We start from the raw sequence: 20,852 nt of genomic DNA, 5'->3' as shown, positions 1-20,852 counted from the left end.
GAGTTCAACTTTTTAAACATTAAATATTAATTATTTGAATTCGTGCTTCATGACCTCATGGTTAAACTTTTGTTGTCGTTATTTTTAACAAAAACTTTAATTATGGTTGCTAATAACTAAATAATACAACGTGTCTTTTATTCAGTTTTTCGTTAACCTCGTGGTTGGGTTTTTTTTTGTAAGTGGTTAAAGTTTGATTTTATGTCAATTTCAAAAACCTAGTAAACACTTCTTTCATCAGGTGGTTTTTATTTTTAAAATACATGTAATTTTGGACAGTTTTAATCTGAAAAATGAAAATTAAGAAAAAAAAACCCAAATTTTTTGGTTCCCTTTAATAAAACAATAATGTATCATAAACTATTATAATACAAACATCAACATATTGCATGGAATTATACAAGTTTCAAAAACCTCAGTAAGGTATACACATATTTTATAGCCAAATTTAATCATGTTTTTGATTCCTTTCCCAGTATTAATTAATGACAAGCTGAATCCAAAGTACCGGTATATTCCAAAATAAAGCTATAGCTGAACAATAAAGCATTTATTCCATATTATTTTTGCAAATCATATCATAATCATACTTAGATGGTACTGATCATTTTTTTCATCATGAAAAAGTCTTCTTAAATTAGTTTTATCTGTACATGTACCAGTATTTACACATGGATAAAATTTTGTTTAAAAATTAGAGAGAATGTTCAGTGCATATAGCAATGTACGTCTTTATGAAATATAGTACAGACCAAAAGATAAACCTCCCAAAACATCACATGATTTATCTGCTGAATGATTTTTCTCTGTAGAATGTTACTTTATGGAGTATGTAGTCTCATGATCATCAATGTACACCATTCTTTTTTTTTTCAATGACCAACTTCCTGTTTACCCATGATGCATTACTTTCTTTCTCCCATAAGTCTCAGAAGATGGAGGAACAGGTTGAGGATATCCAGATAGAGGTTGACAGAGGCCACAATGTATTCCTCGGGAGACAGTTTGTGCATCATCATGCTTGTATCAAAGACGATGAAGAGCGAGAACAGGAGAGCACCCCCAGCTGCAATCATTCTGTCCATCAGGACAGTGGGGAAGAAAATCTGTTGAAATAGAATTTATTTATTTAATGGGGAAAAAAAAGTATATTTATTAAGTGCAACGTCCCTCTAAGAAAGACAACTCTTTGCATTCAGAATAAAATGAAAAAAAAAACCCAAAAGAAATGGGAAAAAAATATTGTAAAACAGATTATTTTTAATGCTGTGAATTTTTTACGAATTTGTAGGCAATTTAACTGTTTTAGACCTATATGTTAAGGTGCAGTGCTCATACATGTTAACTCTACTGATTTTCGTGGAATGTTTTGATTCAATTCCAGAAAAGACCACTCTAAGAAAAGCAAAGCTAGCTACAAAATCCTACACCAATGAACACAAATAAATCTTTCTTTGCATGTGTTAATAGTGTTATTGTTTCATTTATTGCATTCCTTCATATTCCTTATTGTAGCCATCAGCTTCACATGAAAATTGAAACCACCTCGCGCCGCGCGCAATGCTACCGCTTTTGAGTTCAAAGTCTACCTATTTTTCATTACTGGAGGTTAACATGTATGGCAGTGCTCCTCTAAGAAAGATAACTCTTTACAAAATAAAATGTTGTTAATGTTTCGGGGGAAGAATATAATAACTGATGTCATATGGTAAAGTAACAGATATTTTAAAGGTGTAACACCCCTCCAAGAAAAATAACTCTCCTAATTAAATAATAATATACAATTATCATAATCTGAAGGTAAACTGTCATAAAAAATTTGAAACAATTTTATCTGAATAAGGCCTCAATCAGCTTGATTTAATAGGTCCTTTTAGTTGATACTTATTATTGCCACCATGATTTTATTATCATGTGAATGTTTTAGATTTAAATGTTAAACTGCATTGAAAAATTGTATTTCTTTTTTCAAAAATCAACATAAAAGCCATTTTAAAGAAAAATTATATACTGATTTCAAACTAACCTGAAGAAAACTAGCCACCAACAGCACACACAGGCAGGCAAACAGTCTACAAATAAAACATACCAAATCAGTATTTCACAACAGTTATACTATACAAATATTGACTGGGGTTGAGGGCAACATTGATTATATTAGCCCCCGAGGGACGAAATATTGCCCGACGCGAAGCGGAGGCCAATATTTTCATCCCAAGGGGGCTAATATAATCAATGTTGCCCGAAAACACAGTCAACATTTGTTTTGTTATATGACGAAACAAACCAAAATTTAAGAAATTAATTGAAAACAGATCGCCGTAATTTTCTCAGCTCAACAAAGAATTCACGAATTCAATTTTGTGCAAAGTTCATTTCCAAAATATCCTCAGCATCAAACAGCCACTGGTGATATTCCGCCGACCGTAAGAATTAACATACAGATGTTCTACCTGATTTTACTTCACAGTAATTCGCAAATCCTTATATCCGTTATGATAGCAAATCGTCGCATTGCGTGTCCGTTTTTTACTTGCCTTGACTGACTGTCTATTATGACGTCACCTTGTTTTGTAGTCGCGAAGAGTAATTCGCGTCATCGTTTACGAATCAACAAATCAGAGGCGATTATTTGAAATAGAGGGAATGTTCTCTAGATATTATTCCTAGCCGGTCAGTATCAAAAAAATATTGACCGGTCAATATTTTTCGGACGAGCTAATATTACAATTATTGCCTATTCGTCTAAATAGAGATATATAGTGAGAAAATACCACTGAATATAACAAATGAACATATATGATTGTACATCCTGAGCATTTTTATACATCTTTTATGTAGTACAATTACTTATCCTGCAGTTCCCCAAATAGTCTTTTTTGTCCTGCAGTACTTACCCTGCCCCCCCCCCCCAATGGTGCTGAAATCTTTTTTGTCCTGCAGTACTTACCCTGCCCCCCAGGAGCTGAAGTCTTTCTTGCTCTGCAGAGTGTACATGGTCAGACTGACAGCCACCACCAGGGTCATCAGGAACGCCTCCAACACACTGTGTACCTTGTAGAAGGTCACTGTCAGGACACAGAAAATACAATATAGGTCAACAAGTCAAAATTATTCACGGATATCAACTACTCTAGCAGCTTCAGAGCAAAAACGATGATTGAGTCTCTAACGCTTGTGTAGGAAGTAAGTTTCAATCAACACAGAATTTCTTATTTTCAAGTTTAACTTTGCCCTGATGCTGCTGAGTTACAAAAGGTCATAAATACATGGAATATTACAACTGAGAAATACAAAAAAATTAATACTGCGTACCAACAGTTCCAACACAGTAGGCCTCAAACATTGTCTGCAATGGGAAAATGTAATTAGTTTTTATCAATTGATACACAGTATGATCTAAAATTCATTGTATTCCACAACAGCATTAAAGTCTTTAAAGAAAATTGACTAATAAAGCATCACTACAGTGCAATGCAAACTAATTTGAAGTATTTAATCAGTCCATAAAACATTAATTTGACTTTGCATGACAAGGTTTTCAGTTTTTTACTCCATCATATTGTAGTCCCTGAGAACTACGGAGAAAGATGGTCGTTACTCACAAAGAGACCGAGCAGGATGTAGTTGGTGGGGGTCTGGTTTTTGTAGATCATCAGGGCGATGACCAACCCAATGCTTCCTACCATAGCAACCAACAGCATCCAGTGACTGATGATAAAAAAGTAACAAATCCATAACATACATTACAGTGTTAACATTCATTTGATCAAGGGAATTAGATCATCAAAATGATCATTTTTAGAGTTTTATAGCATAAAATGGTGATATTTTATAAGAAAACAATAACTAGAGTCATGATGGTTCTACTTTTACATTTGTTTATGATCCACAATTGATTTTACAAATACCGCTCTTACTTTCATATTTGCAACATTTACTTTCACATTAGCCACACTTACTTCTACCTTAGTAACACTTTCAAATCAGTCAGATATACTCTCTACATTAGTCCCACTTACAGTAGCCACACATACTTTAACATTAGTTACATGTACATTAAGTTTAAGATTAGCCATTGTGATACATACTCTCTACATTAGCCACACTTACTTAAACATTAGCCACTCTTACTTAAACATTACCCACACTTACTTAAACATTAGTCACACTTACTTAAACATTAGCCACTCTTACTTTAACATTAGCCACACTTAGTTTAACATTAGCCACACTTACTTTAAACATTAGTCACAGTTACTTTTAAATTAACATTAGCCACACTTACTTTCACATTAGCCACACATACTATCTACATTAGCCACACTTACTTTAACATTAGTCACACTTTTTTCAACATTAGCCACACTTACTTTAACATTAGCCACACTTACTTTAACATTAGCCACACTTACTTTAACATTAGCCACACTTACTTTTGCTGTACATAGTTGGTGACTGTCTCACTGGACATGAACAGGAAGCCAGTGATGGTGGTCAGCAATAACTGGACAGACAAGATCCCGTACACCTTCCTCAGGAAGCCTTTAAAATGTACAAATTTTCTTTAACTGGACAAAGTAACTGAATTTAAAAATTCTGAATTTTCAAGGGGAATGGGGTAGATCCTATCCACTTTGGCATATTATTCCTTTACTAGGCAAAGCTTATTTTTAGAAGAAAATGGCAGCAAGTTTTCCAATTGCCAGCTAGCTGACCCCCTGACTTTCCCCCTCGGGATTTACACCTGGGTGTAATGTATATGTGTATTTACTGCTTCACTTACCCAATCTGATGTATACATGGGCTGTGGCCACATTACTTCCATACATGAAATCATCAACAATGGACTCCTTCCCAAAACTATCTTTACTTGTCGCCTTGGTCGCCATCTTTCTACAAGTATAAACAATGAACTTACTATACATGTATGTATATCAAAAATGTAATTGTACACGCTTGACTAGACTCAACCTACACTCTTTGTCAGCTAAAGCCTACAGTCGCATACCACATTTAAGTCGGCTGATATAACTTTTGATAGTACAGAATCAAGACTACACAACAGCATACATTTTCCTGCATTTCCTGTTTTCTATGATCTTCAAAAATAAAATCTATGTCTCTTTATACAATTATCAACATTTGAAAGGACATGAATCCATGACAAGTCAACATCTAGTAAAGTTTTCATAAAACCCAGAATTTAATTCTTACTCTTCTGTCTTAACCTTGTCCGCCATAAATCTATATCAGTGTACATGTATATGTAGTTTAGTGTATTGACTATTATAATCAAGGAATCTCCAGAAACAAGGCACTGATAAGAAAATAGACAAAGCTGTTACCTGTTAGAGGTGTGTGACAGTGACAGTCATTCATTCATACACACATGTATTATTAATATCATATACATTTATTGGGAATCATCGACTCAGCTACATGCTGGGGTTGGGGGATAATCGGAAGGGGGGAACAGGTGTGTTCTGGAATCCCCTCCCCTAAAAATTTCAAACTTATGATTTCACATATTTGATTGACCTTACTTTAAAAAGCCCCCCCCCCCCCCCCACCAACAAACACAATATATATCCCTTGGACTGCCATTGTTATATTTCCTGATTGACACAGGAAAGAAACCACATGCATACAATGAATGCAGTTGAAATCTACATGGCAAGCTAAGTACATGTACACTATATTTTATTGCACTAGATCATATATCAAATATTTAGCAACAGTTGTTCACTGTTTCTCAGCTGTTATTCTGATCATGCGCATTGTTTTCAGACTGCAAATTTTTCAAAATCACTACCAACCTATGATTGTAATTTTCTGTAAAATATCGAAATCAAATATGTGCCCAAGAATTAAAAGTATATAAGCATGCAGACATTTCTCTTTTTATCTATTGTTAGCCTTTCACACAGCTCCATCTGCTTACAAAATGTACATGAAATTTTTTCCCACAGCCAAAATAAAATTAAAGAGAAATCATGATAATGTAACATCTGATGCTCTCAATACATTCTAAAAAGCAGACAAATAAGTGTACATGTGTATTTAAAATAGCTCGTCCTAGTACATGTAGTAGTTCCCATTTCCTGATTATAATCATTCAGTTTTAAAATTTATACTCAGGTGTGAGGTTCATAAAGTTCCTTTGGTTTCTTTTTGCGAGTGTTTTCTATGCATTGTCATCTTTATAAAATCATTCTATTCTGTTAAGTTCAAATGATTAAAGCTGAGCATATCATAGGACTATATATCATAACCCTTTCAGCATGTTCAACACACCTAAATCTCATGGCTGACTTGAAGTATAACATTTTTGTGGTATTAAATTTTGTGCATCAATTCCTTGTTCTATGTGCTTTTTCTGTTTCTGCAAAATAATACACTGACCTGTATATTTGATGGTACTTTTCTCCTTGCTTTGAAAAAATGTGTGTGAGGGTCAGACCGGTTCGAATACCGGCACCAGATAGCTCAGTGTGTAGAGCACCTGACCAGAGATTCAGGGGGCCCGGGTTCGAATACCCAGTCTGGACCATCATTATTTCTCCCATCCCGTTACATTTGGTGCCGTTACCAACCCCTGGAACTGACAGATTAACTCCTGCCAGGGGAAGAGCTTGGGGCGATCTTCGAGAACGAAGATCACCCTTGGGTTCAAATTCCAGTCTGGACCGTCATTATCTCTCCCATCCCGTTACATATGTAAAACTTAATAATTTCTGAATCATTGGATTGAGTAACAAAGATTTAAAAATATGTAAATCCACAGAGGAGAAACCTTTACAGTGAATACTTGGAAATGTTATTTAATAAGAGGTCCTTGACTTTTATAGGACTTATATGCAATTGGATAGCAGCAATGAATTTTGAAAGAGAGAAATATGGCAAACAATGCCATTTAATAGACATGTTCAGCTTAAAATATCCTACTGACATCACACATTTTCATCAGACAAATGTAAATTTTGTATTTTTCTGATAGTCTGATCAACATTCTAAGCTTGTGGTTCATGGCACATCTAGGTTGTGGAATGTTTCAGTATTTATTTACTATATATGGCCAGAATTCACAGGGCCTCAAGTTTTTGGACATGCTATTGTTAAAATGTTTCACATGTCTTGGTGCCCAAGTCTGAATATAACATGACTTGTAAAATATATTGCTGGTGATATAAAAATTATGGTGAATGGTAAGATTAAAATTAGACGGGTAACTAGAATTACCGAAATACCCGTGATTTACCGAAATGCCCTTCAAAAACACCGAAATGCCTCATTTGAGCACAAATAATTAACATCATAGTTTAAATCTAAGTGTTTAAATGTATTTCCCAAATTTTCAGTTTGATAATGTAATTATTTTGACATAAATAGCGATTTTAACATGTGTAGACATTGGGTTAAGAACGATAACTCTTGCATGAATTGCTTTTCATTCGAATAGATGTGTGCAATTTTATTCCTAAGAATTAAAAATAACAGTTTATCAGCTTTTATTTTTAAATATCATATAATAACAATCAAAAATCCATATAGAGTGGAAGCAACTATAAAAATAGCCATTATTTTAAAGACGTAATTTCTATCAAAATTGCTCCTTTCTCTTGCACACATATATAACACAAGTTCAAGTATTATAATAAATATACATTTATTCCAAAAATTAACTTTATTTACAATAACTATCTATATAAAATACTAGACATACACTCTTTATGGCGTAATAATGGGCATTTTGGTGTTTTTGAAGGGTATTTCGGTGTTTTCACCGGGTATTAATTCTATGTACCGAAATTAGACATACAACTGGGGAATTAGTTTAATTTATTACAGATGCATGTAGATGTAAGTCACAATCGATCAGATATTTGAATACATTCTATTTGAATACGAAGAAAAATCTATTTGGAATTATCATTTTTCCAATTCCAACAACATGGTAGTATTCTTATTTTATTGACAACTTCGTTTTTCTTTTTGTTAGCCATAGCTGTCACGTCACTTTCCAAAAAGATCTGCGCAGTACATAATTGAAACAAACGCTTATTTAGACGATCCATTTCGAGAAAACTATGATATTACCGAGCGCAGCGAGAGGCGGGCGAAGCCCGCCTCGCGAAGCGAGGATTAATGGTAACACGTATATATATATAAGAAAATCAGTGAAAAATGAAAGTTGAATCAGGGGTACTAAGGCCAAAAAAAATTTCTTCCAGCCCTGGGCGCCGCCATATTGGCAGCCATTTTGTTTGTAAAAAGTTAGTTCGATCATTGATTGACTGGTACTTATCGATGTCTATTGTCCCTAAACTCGATGAAAATTTTTCAGTGTTTCAATAAAAGCTAATTTGAGTTAAAAGAAATAAAAGAGGACACCAGATAAGTTTCAATAGTGCTTCAATCAAGAAACACGACTAGTTCTATGTATGTCTTATCAAATTATCAGATGGAAAATAAAAACATTAAAATCAAGGAACTGATCTTTTAGATACTGAATAAAGTATTCAATTTTATTACCGCGGCATTTATATGAATTAAATTGATAAACAATGAAAGAAGAAATTTAAAAAAGTTCGGAATAACGTAATTCTCTTCGGCTATTTCCGAAGACAAAACGTGAACGTTTTACGTCTGAAATATGACGTCATAATGTAGACTCAGCACGCGACGTTTAGTTAAACTTTGGCTAATCATTTGAGTAGGCAACCAGGTGGATCCTACTGTGTGCGTTTCAAATAAATTTTGTTCTACAAAAATCAAACTGCATTGTGTTAAATCTGCGCTCGGTCCAACGGTCACACCGTTTACATATTATCATTAACAACAAAGACCCATAATACTTGGCACTATTACAACACAAAGTCATAGACTTACTCAGTTACTGTTTGTTGGAAGGAAAAAAATCCGGTGGAAATTACTTGGTTTCTATTTCTGGAGTGCCGAACAACTCCTATAGGCGGAAATTAAAACACCCAATATAGTGCGTAAAACATTCGTCAAACACATAATTTTCTTTGCAGTTTTCAATATTTTCATTTAACATATACAAAGGGTATTTTTAAAAATTAATTTTAGTATTACAGAGATAAATAGTTTAGGAAATGTATTTTATGAACATATCCGCGCAGTAATTTGATGTATTTCGATCCCGATGAATAAGGAGTCTTGGTAAAATGGGTAGGCAAACCCGGGCCGGGGCAGAATAAAAGCCGGGGCAGATCAAGATTTTTCAATTTACATCGTCAATAATTTACCAATCTCATTGAAATTTTCGAGTGTGCTGAAATTGACGTTATTCGACGGTGACATTAATGTGTTATGAAATGTTGTTACGAATACATGTATGAACAGTATTACATAAAATTTGTTCATTGTAAGTTTGAGATGTTTTTTCATATATTATAAATGCAGTTTCTTTTTTCTGCTAGTATATTTTCCAGACTTTTAAATGATATTCAATTGATAAGTAGGCATATAGTCAAATGGCACCATGCCTACTTTTTAAAAATCTAGCTAGTTGGCTGAACAATCTTTGGGGTCATCTGAGTCAAAACAGCCGTAAAGAGGGGTTTGTATCAGATTCATTTAATATCTACATGTAATTAAAATTAGATATTTCGCATCCATTTGCTTTTTAGGTAGTTATCCTAAATTTAATGTCAATTTTAATTGTGCTCTTTACAATATATTGGCATCATCATCATGCATGAATATTCTCCAAACTTGTACACTTCTAATTGTGCAAAATTTTACAACAATCAAAATATCCTCTCAAATACTAACAAACACAATTAAATAGAAATCATTTTATTTTTTTAAAAATGATCTTATATATCATATACACAAGCATGAACATCTATAGTTTTATCACTCCTGAAATACTGGAGTACTCTGTTGGTATACCAAAAGATGATAGTCATGCAAAGAAATTGAAAATTAATTCTGTTTAATTAAACAAATATGGCAACTGAAAATAAAATATATTAAAAAAACAAAAATTAAGCTTTGAACAAAAAACAATTAATGGGTTTTAAATAAGTTTTTAAGGTAAATATTGTGAGAATATCAACAGAGAGGAATCTTATGATATTATACAATGTTCCAAAGCATCTCAATTTTTCAGAAACAATCCAATCTTAAATTTACATAAGAATGTTTAGAAGACAATGAATGTGGTATTTAATTTAGAATTGATTCTTTAATTTTTTTTCCCTTACATACTGAAGATACAATATCAAAACAAAACAATAGGCCAGTTCAAAGCTGTTATAAAACAGGAAAAAAACACAGGACATTAAAGCCACAATGGATTATGACGATACAACAGGATGTGTTTTTCCAAATCATTCAAAATAAATTTCATTGGTGTAATAATCTGATCGAGTAGGAAACCAGTCTTTAATCTAATCATTGCGTCTTTCGCGTTCTCCACGGAGTTTCAACAAGCGCAGGAAGAGTGCGACCATGTCCATGTAGAGGATTGCGGGGGCGATAATGTATTCCTCTGGGGTCAAGCGCTCCATGATCAGTCCTGTGTCGTAGATGATATACATGCAGTAGAGCACTGCAAAGCCAACCGAAATCATGCGGCTCATTCCAGACATGGGAAAGAATATCTAATAAAAGAAAATAATAACCAAAAGGGTAAACTCAAAACATTTCTTGATAATGTGTTTGTTAAGGACAATGACATTTGATTGATGAAGTGAGACTTGACATTTCTTTTACTACATAAAATTTTCAGACAAGCAGAAAATGACGTACTAAAATAAAATTTCCATAAATATGATTAACAATTGTACTTGATTTCTTGGAATGAAATAAAAAAAAATTTAATTTTCAATATATACACTGAATCATATCGTACAAAAACTAAATGACTTGGATTAAAAGTAATATCCCTAACAAATAATGGTAATGAAAGACCCTATATAATTAATAATGAAAAACTCTATATAATGTACATTTATGTTAAGATACTAGCATATTACCTGAAGGAATAGGAAAGAGAACAAAATACTCATGAGGGAGAAGATCCTGTAACAAAAGCAGTATCAACAATGTTATTAACTATCGATACAATCATAATGATATCAATTGATAACAACATGAATTGAGATGAGGTGTTTATTACCGGATATCGATGAAAATCTGCTTAAATATGTTATTCTGACAAAAGATGGAAACGCTCCATATTTAATACAATTTTTAATTTATAAGACCAAATTATACATTAATAAACGATTTTTCGCTTTTGATTCTTGTTTCAAGATGTCTACTGACCCTGCATTGAATCGGTCGAAGTCCATCTTGGACTGGAAGGTGTAGGCGGTGAGGCAGACAGTGACGACCATGGTCAAGAGGAAGGCTTCGATAATACTCTCCACCCTGTAATAAGTCACTGAAAAAAAACAACAACACACAGTTTATTGACAGACCATTGCTGAACAGCATTGGTATAAAAAGCTTTGTCCCCTTCTGTCAGGAAAATTGTTTCTTTATCCCCCTGGAGACATTACTATTTTTTTTACCATGAACAAACAGAAAAATACTAACAAAATGATCCTGATTTTTCTATAAAAACAATTAGTACAAGATTTCAGGAAACAATTTGATACATATACTTAATTTTTTAAAAAAAGATGGTTGATTTAATAATTTAACATTAATCATGTTAATTGTGCATGTAAAATAAGGGAATACTAAGCGTTGCCATTGTGAATAAATAGTTTATTTGGTTCCAATTTCAACAGATAAAGAAAATATTTTAATCTATTAGCCATACACAGCAAGTGCTTTAATTGAGGAAGTTATTCTCCTATATTGAATCTAACTTCAGTGCCAGATATGAGGTCTATATTTTGAACTTTGTTCAATGCTTTTGAACTGTGAGGAAGAACCACACTACTTATTTAAAATGTCTAATAAACTGATCCCAATTTTTTTGGGGCCTCTAACTGAATGAAATGGAGCATAATTTAACAGGGTTGAATTGAGTTTCAAACTCACCTACTGTTCCTACCAAGCTGGCCTCAACCGCTGTCTACAAATGGAGAAATTTCAAATTTTGTTACAATAACCAATGATACATCCATAAATAAATTCAACTTTCTTCACACATTTAATATTTTGAAGAGACATACATGCATAATCAGAAGACAACATCAATATTATACCAATCAACAATAATGCTATGAATAATCAATGGTTTAATACTCAGATAATGGTAGTCGGTACATGACATTGTATTTTTATTCAATTAATTGCATACATTTTTGTACCATAAATCTGTTATCTTCACAAAAATTCAACATTTAAGCCAACATCTCTCGTTATCCAATGTAAATTTTTAAAACAAGAAAACTTACGAATCCTGCCAAGAGCATGTAGTTGGTGGGGTAGTCGTTCTTGTAGGTCTGGAGAGCGACACAGAGTCCAAGACTCCCGAGGATCCCTGCAAACACCAACCAATGGCTGAAAAGGAAGAGGGTGGATTAAATAGTTTTAAATCTCATTGCAGTTTTTTTAAATAGCAACAAACTGCATTTATCCATCAATCATGTTTCCAGTCTTTTAATTTAATTTTACGCTGCATTAATTGGGAATATTTTCTAACAACAAAATATCAAAAGAGCATGTGCAATAAAAAACTTAAGCTGTCAAAATGGACTAAACATGCAACCCCCTTCTCTTTGTGTGTTTATATTATTGATCCTGAGTTTGGTTAAAATCTTGGGTTAACATAATTTTAATGCCTTCTGAGTTCATATATCTTCCAAACCTTGTTTTTTTGAGAGTGTAATAGACAAAAATATAATTTGCATTTGCATTTCACTACCAACAAATGTAAACATTTTCAAAAGCTTTGTTGATTCATAATTTGTATAAAATTGAACAACTACTGACTTGGTCTGTACAATATATGTGATGACTGAGCTCCATTTGAATACTGAGGCGGTGAGAAAAGTGAAGAGAAGTTGAACAGACAGGATTCCATACACCTTTCTCAGAAAATCTGTAAAATGCAAAAAGAAAAGTTTAACATTTTAATTATGTGCAAAATAAAAGTTCCATGTTTAAATCATGTTCATATTTGAGACTTCGCTGTATTGTTAATCTTTACTGTGTGTCCTTAAAAGGAAATAATATTGCAAATTCTTAGATTGTGGTGAAGAGAGGACATTTTACCCAATCTTTTATCAATGCGGGCTCTGGCTACACTGTAGCTGTGCTTCACTTCATTCCCAAACATGTTCAGGAAACTATCCATGGTTTTTTCAAGTCTACAAAACAAAACAAAGAATACTTTTATGTGATAAGTGTTTAACATCTTTCCATAAAATGTCCCTGGTTTGCATGGTCTGGTCATATTCTCTTGTGAGAAATAGACAGGCATAGCCGAATGAAAGCTATGTCTTTCCACTTTTCAAAAGAGAATACATGTAAGTCTGATATCAGTGCACATATTTTAGCTGCAAATTGCATGTATATTCAAACATTTATTCTAAACTCCAACATGGAAACATAATGTATTTCCAAACCGGTATACTTCCAAGAACTTGTCACGGTTAAATGCCCAACATCCTGAACGAATATGATCTGATAAGATTGATAGAGATAACTCGGCCATTCAATTAGTTTCATACCCTTAGCTTCATCTAAAATCATTGCAGCTGACATGTTTAAAAGTGACAGTTACTCTTCGTCGTAAGCCTTACTTTTTAGTTGACGTTCCTTCCTTTCGTTTTACTTATCTAACTGCGTACCTGTGACAATTGACAGATTTTCTGGAAAATACGTAACCAAATTGCACTTCCAAAATATAAATGCGCAATAATATAGTGCTGGTCTCTTATTTTAATGAGAGAAGGTCATTTGGTTTATTTTTTTAAGATATAATTTTTTGTTATAAATTAGACATTTCATGTGTATTTTGCATAGACGTTTATCTTTTAAGCATCAAAATCATTATGTTAATAAATCGACACAGCGTAATGATATAGGAATATTCAGTAAATTTTGAATTACGAGCCCGATGTAAAAGTATAGAAAACCTGACGTGGCATTCGTGAAATTAACTGTTGGTATTGCAGCAGTGTTTATTGTTCATTGTACACACGTACACATTAATAATGAGTAATCAAATTTAAATCAATGTAAAGTTCAAGACTTCGAGTGGTTTATACATGTACAGTCATAAATTATAGAATGTAGATATTACGGTACGTTATTCTGCATGGCCATAAACATACTGTATATTCATAGGCGCTCCCCAATCCAAATCACGAACATGGAAAACTACTTGTATTGAAATTTTAGTTTGTGTAATACAGGGATAACTTTTTAAATTTTATAGTATAGGACTGAAATTTTTTATTTCGCATGAATATATATGAGGAGCGCATGTATATATGCATGATTTATAGCTTACACATTTTTTTATTTGAAAAAGAAATTATATACGTCCAATTGCTGTATGCATTATTATTAAAAAAAATAGTTTGTTTCAAAACATTGGTTGCTTTGCTTCTTAAAAGTTCACTCCACAACCAAAGAAAAAACATCATGATAAGGTGCAGCAAATTAAAAAAGTTTACTAACTACTGTTCCTTTTTTCAAAATCCAGATCACTTCAAATTGTTTCTACTTTTAAAAACTGAATTTCACTTCAAAAGTTACATCTGAACATTACCACTATTACATGCACAAAAATTCTACATGTACTGTACATTACAAAGTATTTGTATTGTAAGTAGCTTTGCGTGCACATGTACATTAACTTTTGATATAAATATGGGTAGTAATTAACGGGGTTTTTTTTTCAGCAATAACAGCTGCCACTCTGCATAAATTTCACAACGCCAATATCGATATGATAAAACCACAATTATTTCATTGTTTTTATGTCTTTCTTACTGTCAAAACATATTCAACATCTTTAATAAAGTACATATATTATATATTCCACTTCTTCCCCATGCATATTTGTTTTCCCAGAAACGACTCCCCTACGTGCGTTACCATTGCACTAGGACAGAAAGGTTTTTTTAAAATCTAGGATTTAATTGCTGCAATTACACGGTTGATCATTTATTTCACAATTTTAACTGCATGCCTGAAATAGTCCGATGCAGGTCGTATAGATTTTGCAAACTTAATATGCATATTTTGACCACCCGCGATGGATTGCATGCCGTGAATGTATAAGTTTTGGAGTGTTTGTATCGTGATTAGATTACTAGTTTGTACAGGTAGTGTAATAAATACCAACAAAATTTTTTTTCACATACTTTTCTTCCGTCTCCGAAATCAGTGGAGAAAACCATATCCCCCGTTGGAGGCGAACCCCCCCCCCCTTTTTTTTACGACTCCAACGCGTTGGGCGCTGAATACGGCGTGCATGGGATATATTCACAAAAAATCGTACGTTTAATCGTATAGAAGTTAAAGTTTCTTTTTAATTTTTCAATGTTTTTAATTCTACAATGAACGTTGAGTCTAAATATAGACAATATACTTTTTTCAATCAGAGAAGCAAATTTAACTTTAGTCTTTATTTGTTCTGGCCGGTTGGCTGAAAAGAAAAACTTTAATAAATGTATTTTTTTTTTTTTTACAAAGTTAACATCAATTTTCTAAATTTTATTTATTAATTGTCTTGCAAAAAACACGATAATAAAAGGAAGAAAAAATGGTTCATTGCCTTTTTAAAAGGAGATTTCTGTTACCTTGCTAATATGCATATATTTGACCTACAATTTAAATATTACTCTGGATTAATTTTACAATTTTGTTGCCAGCACTGTACATGTTATAGTTGTATCTCTCCCCTAATTGTCAGCTTGGCGCATAAAATATTTCATGATATAAATTCAGGTTTCTCTGAGAGAGAGAGAGAGAGAGAGAGAGAGAGAGAGAGAGAGAGAGAGAGAGAGAGAGAGATAACCCAATTCATCGCATAGCCATCTGCTTCGAATCCTCCGAACTTTAATTAAATCAGCATAATTGGTTTTTTTCTTTTATTAAAACAAATATCATATTAAAGAAACATGTACACCATATATTCAATATATTCATTCAAAAATAATTTCTTAGTTAGTAAACATATTATTATTAGATCTAAATTTCTTCGCATATTTCAAAATATCATTTTGTAAACAAAGATTACATTTTAGTTTTTGTATAAGGTTTCTTTCTGACATGATTTCATTATCAAATCTACATTTCATTTCATATTTGTAAATTGTTAAACATACAAAAGATATAAGATTGTTCATCATAACTGTATGAACATCATTATCTTTATAAAAACCTAGGACTATAGTTTTCCATGTTATTGTGAGACGCAAAAAAGTCTCTACTCGTTTCCATATTTTGTTTACCATTTTACAACTAAACAACAAATTAATGTTGTACATATCTTCGACTGATTTACATACATCACATAGTGGAAATACATTCTCATTCCACTTGCTTACTGCTAAATTAATGTTTACAATACAATGTAGTAACTTATAGTTAAACTCTGCAATATTATTTTCACACATTTGTTTAATTTTAGAGTAACAAATTTTTTCCCAGTTGAAATCTATTGTTTCAAGATCAAAAAGGTTTTCCCACATAGATTCATACAATGGGTACAAAAATTTTGTATTTACTAGTATAGAATAACAAAAATTGCTTTTCAAACAATGAATAGACAACTGTACATTGTTTTTAAACAAAAAATAATAATTGAAATTATTTTTTACATGTTTTGCATGTGAAAAGTTAAATAGTTTTATACCTTCCTTCACTGCTTGTTTAAGCATTACATATTCACACTGAATGTTATTTCTCTTTCTCAATAAATTCATATTAATGACATAAGATAAGAAATATATCATAGTGGTTAAAAAATGATTTGAATAATTGTTACATTAAAAGTTTAAAATCGAAGATTTCTAAACTTATCTATAACAAAAATCGAAGATTTCTAAACTTATCTATAACAAAAATCGAAGATTTCTAAACTTATCTATAACAAAGATTGTTATAGATAAGTTTAGAAATCTTCGATTTTAAACTTTTAATGTAACAGTTATCGATTTAAATTTACAAGCTGCTATGAGAACTTAACTTTAATTTTTTCTCTCAAATTAACTATGCAATTTAGTTTGTAACAAAAAAAAGGAAATAACCAAACAAACAAACGGAGATGCTTTCATGTGACAAAAATGTTAATCCTCTTGACACTAGTCATTGATATCTTCTTTACTTAATCTCCAGGCAAATTAAATAATTGTTGGACAACAAGAATAGAATTCCAGGGTCCCCCGCCGGTCAAGCAGTATACTAGTATCGAGTCTATCGACCAAGGCTGATTTAGGAACTTGACCAAGGTATTAGTGGTATAAACATTTGGTATAAATTTAATGAAAATCCGTCAAAATTTGTAGGCATGAGAGCGCTTACAAGGTCAATTTTTGGATAAAACGGAGTCATTATTGTGGTCAAAGTCCCATAACGCCAACAAAAAGTATCGACCAATGCTGATTTTCGAACTTGACCAAAGTATTAGTGGTATAAACATTTGGTATAAATTTAATGAAAATCCGTCAAAATTTGTAGGCATGAGAGCGCTTACAAGGTCAATTTTTGGATAAAACGGAGTCATTATTGTGGTCAAAGTCCCATAACGCCAACAAAAAGTATCGACTAATGCTGATTTTCGAACTTGACCAAGGTATTAGTGGTATAAACATTTGGTATAAATTTAATGAAAATCCGTCAAAATTTGTAGGCATGAGAGTGCTTACACGGTCAATTTTTGGATAAAACGGAGTCATTATTGCGGTCAAAGTCCCATAACTCCAACAAAAAGTATCAACCAATGCTGATTTTCGAACTTGACCAAGGTAATAGTGGTATAAACATTTGGTATAAATTTAATGAAAATCCGTCAAAATTTGTAGGCATGAGAGTGCTTACAAAAAAGTGTGACGGACGGACGCACGGACGCACAGACCCACGGACCCACGGACGGATGGACGCCCGGCATTTCTATATCCCCGCTCCGCGTTGCGGCGGGGGACAATAAAAGTGTGAAATTATCGTAACAGCTATATGTGTGAATGTTTACTTTTCTATCATTTCATTGCCATCTCTTTGTCATCGAAAAAAAAGGCAATGTCTGTCAAAAAATAGGTGTAAGAGTACTAGGAGAGAATGGTTTAAGATCTGGAGGAGAACGGTTGGGCTTACTGTGCTGGAACCCCGCACGTTAGCATAGAGTGTGTGATATCGGATTAGCTGTACTGGATTTCCGCACGTAAGTGTCGATTTTGTGTACAGAATTATATCGGACTGTCCGTGCTGGAATCTCCGCACGTTATTAAGTTGTTCTCTTGGAACTCTGAGATTCGGTTTTCATTGGAATACCATGTACCGTTTATTCATCAACTTAAATACAACTTGTTGAACTTTTGTTTCGTTTTGGAGTTTTTATTCAACGTAAACTTGAGCGAGTGCACGAATTGAGCTTTCCCCTGAATTCACCATATGGATTTTAAGAACTTTTAGATTACAGTTTAATTACAATACAAATCATATACAAGATACGTTCGTGAAAGTTAGGTAGTATTTTTAGTAGAAAGCCGATTGGCATGCTACCGGGCTAACCGCAACTTCACAGAAAATTCGCGATAGGAACTGTACATTTAAAATTCATTGGTGAAAATAATATCACCGTGTGAAATGTACCTCTTGGACATGACACCTTTTCTCTTGTCACTCACGTTGAGTGACTTTGATCTGGACACTCTAAATTGACACTCAGTTTATCTAAAAAATAATCCGTTAATTGAAGTATTCATTCTTTATTTGCACAAGACATACATCTTATGGCATAGGTTATTACATATAATTAATAGCAATATTGAAATAATGGCATGGTACATGTACCTGTACATGTAAAGTACATTGACAATGTATATAAAATAAAATTTTACTAACAGGCGAAAAAAAACAGAGAATTTTTCTTAATTATCATGAATATTGAAAGCTAGATGGAGATACTTTCCCAAATTACACAGTTCTTTAAAATTTTGAACACTTAATAATTGTATAAATTTGTATACAGAAGGTTTTTTTTCAATCAGCTGACATTTCAAAACAAAATGGAATTCATCTTCAATATCTGAACAAAATTTACATAATTAAGCGTCTTTCTTTTGGTACATTAGTGTGTCGTCCACTTTCAATTGCAAGTCTATGAGATGACAATCTAATTCTTGTAATTTGTTTCTTATATGTAGAAGGTATTGATTTTGTTGAATAATATTGTAATGAAAACTGGTCAATAATATGCTTGTAAAAACAAGCATTCTGAGAGTATTGCATAAGAAATTGTGAAAACAATGCACTGTTATGCAGAATACCGAACCCGAACATTAAAGAATTGGAATATAAAAAATTAATTTTCTCGAAAATACGTCAACCAGACGCTACAAAAGTGTAAACTTGATCTGTAGTTTGACATTTTGAAGCTGTTCAGCAAATTTACTATTATTTCTCAAACGCATTAAGAAAAAAAGGGTGAAAAACTGAAGTGGGACAGACAGACGGACGGACTGACGGACGCAGAAGAAAGCTAGCTATAGTCCCTCCGGTGAAAACCGGTAGGGGACTAATAAAGGTCTAAATGATAGGATATGACAAAAGAATGGGGATAATTTATCTGCTGAATAGATTGTACGTGTGTAATACAATGGTAATTAAAGCAATTAATTGTCGTCCCAGGGAACTTGTTGTGACCTCACAATTTCCACAAATCGGTAGGGGACGTGTATTGCTTATGCAATACTCTCAGAATGCTTGTTTAAGAAGGCAATCGATAGAAATCAAAATCGATAAATAGTTCAGAATTTAAAAACATCAAAGACATAAATTTTTTTTTACCAAAATATCAATTTTTATAATAGTTTGTCTCAATAAGTCTGAGTTATTTTTTGTTTCTTAGTGTTTCTTTTCTAATATGTTTTACGGTGCGACCGTTGGGGCGAGCGCAGAAAAAAACTACACATCTAGCTCTCATCAGTGTTAAACAGCAACCCATGGACTTGGCCCAACAAGGATACTTTGGCTTTTTAAAAATACAATCTGTGTTATTTCTCATTCTGTTCCTTGTTGTTATCTGTACGTGTTTTAATTAGTTTCCTCTGACACATCAATTCTGTTTTTTAAATTTATAAATCTGTGTACGCTATATCTGTGTTTTAGACATGTACCCTCCCATTTTTTTAGTGTGTGATATTCAATTTTATTTAAAGGTTTAGCAACATATGCAGCTAACAAATATATGTAGATATTTTAACTGTTTATTTTTTTTCTTTTTTGTTTTATTTATTTATTACAAAATGACATGGCTGCACGAAGTTCTAATAATAATCAAGCTTTTTTTTAAATACATTTTTGTCACCTAACGTATGCATATGGAACTCGCATGTATATTTAGTAAGCAAAAAAAAAATCAGAACAAAACTAATCAGCCGAAGAGTTGCCGTTAACATTGAGTACTTACTCAGTCTGACTAAAGCCAGCCCCTACTAATTCACTTCGTTGTAGGAGTGAATTAGTAGGGGCTGGCTTTAGTCAGACTGAGTACTTACTATACAAGTTGCACCCAGCACAGATGCTTGATCCACCTCTAAATGTATTGTGCGAGATCACTCTGACGTCATACTTAGCTCATGGGTCAGTCAATAAAGTAAGTTTTTTGGCTTTATTGATAAAAATTCGAACTCCTGTGGACGTATATACTAACGTTAGTATATACGTCCTAAATTGATTCAAGC

At 32.8% G+C, this 20,852-nt stretch overlaps 2 protein-coding genes across 4 annotated transcripts; both read right to left on the bottom strand.

Moving 5' to 3' along the window:
- Window positions 1-318: 318 nt before the first annotated feature.
- On the bottom strand, window positions 319-9,037 carry LOC128160019 (protein lifeguard 4-like). Of its 3 annotated transcripts, none has more exons than XM_052823263.1 (8): window positions 8,901-9,037; window positions 4,787-4,896; window positions 4,437-4,545; window positions 3,606-3,711; window positions 3,316-3,349; window positions 2,951-3,068; window positions 2,027-2,072; window positions 319-1,106 (listed from the first exon to the last, which is right to left on the bottom strand). In XM_052823263.1, exons 2-8 carry the CDS (start codon window positions 4,890-4,892, stop codon window positions 906-908), a joined length of 720 nt encoding a protein of 239 aa, XP_052679223.1. In that variant the 5' UTR covers window positions 4,893-4,896; window positions 8,901-9,037; the 3' UTR covers window positions 319-905. The 3 variants fall into 3 exon arrangements, with proteins under 3 accessions (XP_052679223.1, XP_052679222.1, XP_052679221.1); XM_052823262.1 differs by having other exon boundaries at window positions 8,893-9,010; XM_052823261.1 differs by lacking the exon at window positions 8,901-9,037 and adding an exon at window positions 5,218-5,258.
- A 772-nt stretch (window positions 9,038-9,809) lies between these two features.
- On the bottom strand, window positions 9,810-13,882 carry LOC128160020 (protein lifeguard 4-like). Its single transcript, XM_052823264.1, has 8 exons — window positions 13,737-13,882; window positions 13,207-13,301; window positions 12,925-13,033; window positions 12,387-12,492; window positions 12,028-12,061; window positions 11,302-11,419; window positions 11,010-11,055; window positions 9,810-10,634 (listed from the first exon to the last, which is right to left on the bottom strand). Exons 2-8 carry the CDS (start codon window positions 13,286-13,288, stop codon window positions 10,422-10,424), a joined length of 708 nt encoding a protein of 235 aa, XP_052679224.1. The 5' UTR covers window positions 13,289-13,301; window positions 13,737-13,882; the 3' UTR covers window positions 9,810-10,421.
- Between the last annotated feature and the right edge of the window lie 6,970 nt (window positions 13,883-20,852).

This window comes from Crassostrea angulata, chromosome 8 (genome assembly GCF_025612915.1).
Source record: "Crassostrea angulata isolate pt1a10 chromosome 8, ASM2561291v2, whole genome shotgun sequence".
Lineage (NCBI taxonomy): Eukaryota > Metazoa > Mollusca > Bivalvia > Ostreida > Ostreidae > Magallana > Magallana angulata.
This window is presented reverse-complemented; position numbering and strand designations above follow the sequence as displayed.